Source organism: Nilaparvata lugens, chromosome 12 (assembly GCF_014356525.2).
Source record: "Nilaparvata lugens isolate BPH chromosome 12, ASM1435652v1, whole genome shotgun sequence".
Taxonomy (NCBI): domain Eukaryota; kingdom Metazoa; phylum Arthropoda; class Insecta; order Hemiptera; family Delphacidae; genus Nilaparvata; species Nilaparvata lugens.
Genome location: NC_052515.1, coordinates 35,295,382 through 35,304,915, shown reverse-complemented (window position 1 = coordinate 35,304,915; position 9,534 = coordinate 35,295,382). Strand labels below are relative to the sequence as shown.

The 9,534-nt window shown below is 28.6% G+C and overlaps 1 protein-coding gene across 1 annotated transcript in view; it reads left to right on the top strand.

Moving 5' to 3' along the window:
- LOC120353771 (cytoskeleton-associated protein 5-A-like) overlaps window positions 1-9,232 on the top strand; it is a 54,506-nt gene extending 45,274 nt beyond the window's left edge. Inside the window, exons 5-6 of the mRNA XM_039438575.1 lie at window positions 4,999-5,222; window positions 6,445-9,232. Coding sequence (XP_039294509.1) covers window positions 4,999-5,222; window positions 6,445-6,570 — 350 coding nt within the window. The 3' untranslated portion in view covers window positions 6,571-9,232. The remainder of the gene's footprint in view (window positions 1-4,998; window positions 5,223-6,444) is intronic.
- Window positions 9,233-9,534: the final 302 nt, after the last annotated feature.

Below are 9,534 nucleotides of genomic sequence, written 5' to 3'. Positions count from 1 at the left end.
TTGATTTTCAGAATTATATTTGTATGCTATTTTTTTAGCAATTTTTTCTAAATTTTCAAATAAATATTCTGGAATTTTTTCTAATTCATCTTTATTTTTAGCTCTATAACAAATTGGTTTATAAATATATTTTCTGCTCTATTAACTAAATAAATTGTAAAACAATATGGAATATGTTTTTGAATTTTAGTTGTAGAAGAATTATTTGGATTATTTTTACAATGATCAATTTTTTGTAATATACTTTCAAAATCTAAATAAATTACAAATGGATGTTCAAATTTTTTATTATAATTTTTAAAATAAACTGTTGATCCTTCTTTTGGCATAATAGGTTTAACTGCTTCAAAGTTTTTACAAATTTCTAAATGTTCATCCAATTTATATTCTGAATGAAAATGTGATAAACATCTTCTACAAATAAATAATTTACCATCATGGTTTGATATTTGTTTACTTACTAATCTACTCATATCAGTTATTAGACAATAATGAGAATTGTTATCTTCTTTAAATATAATAAATTAATTTCTAATTCAGAATCATGAATTTCAGAAATTTGTAATGGTATTATGTTTTCATTATCTGTATCAATTGTATAAACATTAATTGACATTTTTGGATAATTTTGATAATTATTAAAAGTTCTTTTTTCAAAAACTCTAATATCTTTTAATGATATTGGAACTTCTAATCCTTTAAAAATATCATCATGAATGTATTTCATATACTGTGTAGTTCTATCTGGATGATGTGATTTATTTTTATTAAAAATATCTATTGCACATCTAATTGAATAAATAAAACAATAATTATCCTTATTTATAAAATTAATACATGCTTTTTTATTTTTTATTTTTTCTGGTAAATCAATATATGATCCTGCATTTAATGATTTGTTTTTATTCAATTTTAAAATTAATTTATCACAACTAGCTAATGACCATCCAGATCCATTAGGTTGATGTTGTGATTCTCTTAAAATAGTTTTCTCAAATTGTTTATCAATAAATTCATTTATATCTAAAATATGATCTGTTATTACTGGAAAATATTTTATGGTTTTTTGAATTGTATTATCTGTTGGAGAATTTCTTTCATAAGTGCAACCTAGATTCAATTGACCTTTCATACTTTTATGAATTTTAAATTTTTCTTCAATTATTGATGTTAAATCTTTTCTACAAATTTCTAAATAATTTTTAATATTATTACTTTCAGGAGAAACTTTAAGTGTATATTTATTGAATAAATCATTCTTAGAATTTATATTTTTATATCCACTATATAATTATTTGATGATTCATTTATATTTTTAGCTAATTCTTTTATTAAATATTTCTTTGATTTATTATTTGTTTTAATATTATTTTCTTCAGCTAATTTTTTAATATAATTTATATTTCTTAACCTTAAAATTTTTGGATTTTTTTTAATTTTTTCCAATCTATTAATTAGTTGTTCTCTACTTAAATTATTTAAATTATTAACATCATATTTCTTTCCAATATCTTTAAGTTTTTCAAAATTTAATATTTGATAATTATCTTCATTGATTTTAAAATCCTCTTTAATTTTTAATAATGCTTTTTCATTTAATCTATCATAATCATGAATATGATTCATTTCAGCCCATTTCTTTAATTCTAAGAATTTTTTATATTTTATAGATGAATTAACTTGATGCTTTTTAGATTTTAAATGTCTATTAAAATTATAATCAGTTGTAAAATTAACATCACAAATTTTACAATAGATTTTATTTTGATCACTCATGATTTTCAATTACTATTTATAAGAAAAAATTTAAGGTATTTGAAAAATTATTCTGTTATAATTTCTTGATAAATATTCTTTAAAAATGATAAATCTTAAGAATATTATTTGAAAAATGTAAATTAATTTGCTACTTCCCTTTGATCACAAGCACTTGACACTAACACTGTTGAAAACGTTTTGAGCTAGATGAAAGTATGTTTTCCTTGTTCACTTCCTATCTTATCATAATTTACGTCATCTGACCTTCTTAATATGATGCAACTATTCTATATTATGTGACAGAAAGAATGATCTAATGAATCATCTAATTTGTTATCATATGAAATGTATTTTCAATAATAATTAAAATGTTATGATTTATTTCATTAGAAAATTCTTTAAAAATGATAAATCTTAAGAATATTATTAGATTAATTGAGTTCATGAATTAGATCCTATTTTTAAGTTAAATAAATTAGATTTATTTAAATTAGATTTAATAACATCAACCTTATTCATGAATCTTAATTAATTAATAATAATTTATTCATGAATCTTAATTAATGAAAGAATTATATTATTAAAATATTTTAATATAAATATATTTTAAGTTAAATAAATTAGATTTATTTAAATTAGATTTATTAACATCAACCTTATTCATGAATCTTAATTATTTCATAATAAAGTAAGCTAAGATCAAGAATCAAATAGCATGTTACTATAAGTCTTTGTGGTGTATTGGATAGCCTGTCTGCTTCTCACGCATAAGACTCTGGGTTCAAATCCCGGAATGGACCAAACTTTTTTGATCATTGAAAATTATTTGAAACTTAACATTAAGAATTAAATTTGAATTTATAAAATGGTCAAGTGGTCTAGTGGTTAGAGTGCTTGACTAATAAATGGGGGACTCTGGTTCAATTCCAGATGTCCCCCATTAATTATTGAGGACATAGTAAATGTCGTGAAATTACTGAACTGTTATCCAATGGGCCCAACGGATATCTTAAGTAGGTATTTTCACTAAAAATCTATGAGACTACCTAGGGGTCGTTCCTCACGGGGGTTAAAAAAAAAAATAACCCCCAAAATTCCTTTCATATCCTATATCCTTACTTCATGATCTGTATGCAAAAATTTCATCATTGATGAAATCGTCATGTGATTATCATAGTGATCATGTAAAAGGCCATGCATATAGATCATAAAGTAAGGATAGGAGATGAAAGGAAAATATGATCATATTTTGATTTTTTTTATAAAAAAATTTGAATAATATATAAATATATATAAAAATCAAAATATTCTAATTCTAATTTCTAATTTCTAATTTATTTATTTTATACTAATTTATTAATTTATTTTCTTGATTTATTTAATAAATTTCATCATGTGATTATCATGTCTAATAAATTTATTAATTTATTTTCTTGATTTATTTAATAAATTAAATTGAATGATATTTTCCAATTTTTGTTTAAAAATAAGTTCATCCAAAAAATTTTTCTGATACTTAACAGTAATTTTTTATGATTGAAAAATTTATTAATTTTTTACTTGAATTTTATTAATTTATCAATTATTTTATTAAATTTCATTAAAATTAGACTAAATTTGATGAAATTTGATTGAAAATAACATAAAATTTTTTGCAAATTTGATCGCTCCATAAGTGGGGTAGTATTGTCATATACCTATCTACTCAGGCGTTTTCAGACGACTTTTCTAGAGTCGGCAGGGCAGAAAGCTCTCCGATTGGCTGATTAGGTTGTCGCCTAAAAAAACGCCTAACAAAACGTTTGAAAAGCTCTTAACCTACTCTACTTTGAGTGACCTCCAAAGGTTCGCAACTGAGAGGCGGCAGGAGCTCTGGCATCCAATTATACAATATCAAATCATAATCACAATATCATATCAAATCATTCATAAAGAATATAATATGAATGAACGCGATTTTAGATCTAATTTAAAAATCGATTTCTTCTAAAGTGCTTTCTACACAAAGGAAGAGTAGATTGATCATTACTCTACATGAATTTTATAATTTATTTTCTTGTCCTGTGTCTTGTTTTTGTTACTGTAGGCTATGTCTATTTTGTTCGACAATTTCAATTTTTTAAAAAGTTCCAGATTCTCCTTATTAGGTGGGCAGTGGATGCTATTAAATCTATCTATCTTATGCCCGGTTGCAGAGTCGTTACATAAAATCAAACATAGCTATGTGAGACATAGTTTAAAATCACTGACATAAATGGCCGGTCGTTGCACAGTCGTTTGCCGAAGCCCATTTAGCTATATCTCGAATTAGCATCACACATAAGTCACACTGCAGCTCTATTCACTTTTTTCCGTACATGCTTCTATCCAACCAATGTCTTGACATCGGGGAAGGTTTCAATCGACATCACTGTGAACAGACCTAAAAGACATCACATAAAATTGATAAACAATATGGCGACTCTTGGCTTTTGGCGAGATTTCTCACCATATTTAGCGATTTGGAGGTTATAAACAACTTGAAAAAACATAGGGAGAGAAAAAAAAATACTTAATACAGATGGTTGTTCGTAAACATCTTTCAAAAAAAGCTATCACAACCTATAAAATCAATCTAAATCTAAAATCTTAATCTTTCTGAATTCAAAATTAATTGTTTCGAGTGTTTGTGTTTTGTTTCAATGTGGAATAAAATAGAATAGAATGACTGCTTTTATTTTATACCTGGGAGGGCGAAATTAGGGCGCAGTCGGCCCTCTCTTACACTCAACCCTCAAAAAGTTAGTGAAAAATTGAAAAGTAGCACATAACCTTTATTATTTGGACAATTTATTTTATGATATTGGGATCAAAAGAAGTTTTGGACTGTAGTATGTTTCTTTGTCCTTAAGTTGATTGTAAATGATGAATAAATAAATAAAATGCATTTGGCGGGAGTAGATATTGGATTTAACAGCACGACTTCGGGCCCACAACTTAACTGACCGTTTTTAGCTATTGATGACATAAAAAAGCTCTTTCTGACGACTGTGCAACGAAATCATGAGTCTAATTAGGCGTTTTTAGTTTTATGGGAGCTATAGTTTACTTTGACATCTGTGCAACGGAATGTGAATTTATGGCTTCGTAAATGAGTTAACTGCCTGTTTTCAACTTTATGTGACGACTCTGCAACCGGGCATTAATGTGGTTTAGGTCCAAGAATATAAATTTATTGACTGTTTTGTATTGTGTGTTCAGAAAAAGAAGGCCTGAAGCAAAACAACAAAGAGATGGAGCTGGGGACTCCGACGTCCGACCCGGATGACCCCGATGCCCAGCATCTCAGCAATTTCATGGCACGGTTGCGTGTGCTGCGAGCGCAGGCCAATCTGGAGCCTAATGCGCATGCGCGGCAGGGTGGTGACTGTCAGCCGCTAACAGCTACAGCTGGTGACTCAGATGTGCTGCCTAGCCGCAAACCGGTGAGTCTCCACGTTATTTACACGGTCCTCTAAGTAACATCATAAACCTTTGAACCTTTGGATCCTTAAATCCGTCCCTTCAAAAATCATAATCATAACATCATGAAGAAAATATAGCATAATATAGGGGCGTTTATGTTCCAAATTTCACTGTTAACTCAAGCCGATAGTCCTAGTAGTTATATTCCGTGAAGCTATGTGACGCTGGTAGTCTCTCATACTGTGCCGTACTTACGCCAATAGTCCTACTCGTTCTTTTTCAAAATTGATTGATTAAAGCAATCGAAAGTTGTATTTGGTGAAGCTATGTGACGCCTGTAGTCTCTCATGCTGTGCCGTTCTTACACTCTCATCCAATCAAAATAGTAATAATGGACAGTAGTCGACAGTATTTAACATTCACAATGTTGTTTTAGCCAGCTAAAGTGCTATTTGATAACTCTGGATTGTGAACGCCCAATTTAAAACCAACTGCTATAAGCTAACTGCAATACCGCTCAAAGCGGATAATTTGTGTAACTCAAAGTTTATAACCTCACTTTTGCTACCAAATATTACCAAAACAAATATGGCCGCCGTTTTAACAGAGTTAGCGGACTCAAAACTTCGCTATCTGCTATCTCGTCTGCTATTTTTTTTGCTAACTTACTACTAAAGCATTGAGTTAACTCAGCAAATAGCAGGAGTTAGCGAATAGCTCAATTTAGCCAGCTAACTCCAACATTGTGAATACCCCTAGTAATTGGCTTGAGTTAACAAAAACTCGGCTTCAAATTTGAAACATGAACGACCTATACTATGAGATAAGATATCTTCTTAGCTATATGGTTATATTGTTTGGATCATAATCAATAAACTACTGTATGTTTGAAAGGATTCTTGAAGTATTGGTTCTTGTTCTATTATTAACAGCTGGTTGATTGCAATTGTAATTTCACTATTGAAGAAATAAATCTTCAATTGTCTACCAACTGTTGGATACCAAGGGCCATGTCACATGAAGCGTAGCTTCCAGGCGATTATCACCCAATCAGCTGATAATCAGCCAATAGGAGAGCATCCTGCCCTGCCGACTAGTCCGCCACCATTGTAAAAACGTCTGAAAAACGATTCATGTGGCTTGGCCCTTATTATTATTTGGATGACCGTGAAACTCATGTTAAGTTTGTATCAACTATTCAATTGTTATATGTTATTTTTATATTGATATTTCTCTTTTCAGATATTCGATACGATTGTAAATCAAAGTCCTGAGAAGCAGCAAAGTCCCGACTCCAAGTCAATGGAAGCGCTGAAGCAGCGTTTTGAAAAGATCAAACAAGGCGCGCGATTGGATACTTCGTCATAGTAACGGTCCAATCACAGCTCAGAGAAAATCTCTGTTGTATTTATTTATTTCAAGGAGCATCAGTTGCAGTTGAAAATTGCAGACCTTATCCCATTGAGTCAACAATTTAAATCGAAATTACTAAATTATTAAAATTGAGTCTGGTATTAATATATGGGGACTAATAATGATTGTTTCAAGTGTTGGTAGTTGAATTAATAAAAAATAATTTTCACATTTTTAGTGAAACTTGTGCACTTTGTGTAATAGATTTTGAGATTTTTTCCAAATTGGTTGAAAAATGTTAACATAGATTTTGCTGTTGTAATTCTGATAATCGTGATCCTGATGTACACTGAATTAGGATAAATTTATGTCACATTAAAATCGTGCTACTGCAGTGTGCACTAAAGTTACATGAAATCATTTTATTTTTATTTTGAATATTTTTTGAGTAGCCAAGCTACATGGATAATTTTTGAAACACTGATTCAATAATATTGACAACAGAAGCAGTGTTTTTCAATTATGAGGAAGTTCTACAATATAAATTCAAAAAATTCTACATGGAAAAGTTTGGGAAAGACAATGAGGTTTAAAAAATTTATCTGACATTTTTGACTATTGAAATGTTTGACATTATTGAATAATTGACTATTATTTTAAGTTTTATTGGTTGTAGTTAAACAAATATTAATACCAAACGCAATTTTCTATCCATTTACAAATTGATGGTTGTGTTGTCTTGTTTCTACATGAAATTGGTGTCATGTCAGTAAATAGTGAGTAAATATTTTGTTAAGAAGACTAATAAATGGGACTGCTTTCTAGGTTATGAATTTAAAAAAGTTAGCGAGGTTATGCACATTCAAAACTAACTTTTTGTAATTTAATTTTTGCTTTAATTAAAATTAGCGTGAGTTTAATTGGTAGGATTCTCTTTGTTTATACATTTTATTATTAGTTTTTTCATATGCGAATTAATGGAGCAAATTACTTGAAGGAAATACCTTCATTGAACTTATTTTGCTGATTGTGTTTTTTCTACAAAAATCATAATATGATTGTCCTGTGCAAATGATTATGATTTCGTAGTTCATTTATTTTAAGGATGATTTGCTGTATTATATATTATTTTTCTCATTATCCCTTAGAATCTAATTTTTATCAAATATTCAAATTCATTCAAATATTGAATTCAGTTTTAATAATAATCAAAAAAGTATTACAGTACTATGAAATTACATTCAATCTATTACAGTTTTTTTTTATTAAAGAATGTGCATAATTTTTATATGCTTCTGAATGAAATATGAGTCCCACTCTTAAGCAAGTATAGCATTAAAGTTTACATGGAAATGAAATATAGAAAATTTGTTGACTAATATCCGTTCATTAAGAAAATTCAACTAGGACAGTATTTTATGATAAAGAAAGAAATTGAGTAAATTTGTCATCCCATAGAATAAAATCGTCTAACACTGTATTTTTAGGAAGAAATTGAATAGACCTATCTTCCCTAATAGAAAAATAATCTGATACAGTATTTTATGAGAATTAATAGGTGGTTTCAAATAGGGTATTGTAGTCATATTTTGATCCTCGCATCATTTTAGAGATCCCACCCGATATGATAACATTGAGATGTCCTCTAAAAGATGTTAATAGTTGTTTTTCTTGTAACTAAAATGAATGACAAAACTTACACTATGTATAGTCATTGTAATTAGTTGACTGTATTGTTTTAGTATCTTTAGGAAGAACAATGCTGTGTTATATTATAATATTTAGCATTTCATTTTTAACTTCTTACACTAGTTATTATTATATTTTTATAAGAATATTTGAGGTTAATTTAACTTTCTTTTACAAAGCTTTTCTATCTGTGTCTTTCAAATTTCTTCTAGTTTGCCTGTTGGAGAAAATGAATCTAAAACTAATTTTTCAACTCAACTAAAATCTAGTTATTTTGAATGCTGATTTGGCTACCTGTACTTAGAATCAATTACCGTATTTACTTTTGCTCGGTCCAAATTTTACAAATTTCCATCTTTGGCAAAACATCTAACATATCAAGATGAATTAATTCGTCAGAAATAATACAGTATTAATTACCAGTTCCCAGTTCTATTTTTAATTGTTTGTTTATTGTTATGAGTCTGGTCAAATAGAGACATTAATCGCAATAAAGCACTTTCTAAAAGCTGCGTTTACACCAAAGTTATTAACAAAATGTTAAAAACTTAATCCTTATAGATTCTATTAGATTGAACATAACTTATCATACACATGATCATAGGTGTTTATCAAATTTAATTTAATCTAATAGAATCTTTAAGGGATAAGTTATTAACATTTTGATAATAACTTTGGTGTAAACGCGGCTTAAAGCTGTAATCTTAGAGCAGTAATCTGCTTCATCTTGTGCGAAATTAATTATTCTAGAAAGGTCTAGACTGCTCTATTGCGGTTAGTGTCTCCTTTTATTCAGACTCTATTGCTTTTTATAGCGATTATTATTGATTTTCTGATGATTCCCGTTGTTTGGAGATCCGATTTTCCAAAACCGATGACGTATTAGGGAGACGACTTCACTGTACTTTCAAACTTCATGTATGCCAAATCTCCTGTTATTATATTGTAAACCGCTTGTTTCTATTAAAATAGTTATATTATATATTTATGAATTGTAGTTAATAATGTTTTTTTTTCCTTGAATTTGCCATCACGCATTTAGTGCATATTGTATTTAATTCGTGTGATTAGCACTTTCCAATTATTTCTAATTATTCAGGTACTACTATAAATATATTTGTATTATATAAATATATCTTAATAATTGTATATTTATGATTTATATGATATATTTTATATTATATAAATATACTAGCCGTCAGGCTCGCTTCGCTCGCTATATCCGTGTAGCCAAGGGGCTCTGCCCCCTGGACCCCCGACTGGATCGTCCAAGAATGAGATCAGCAGGCT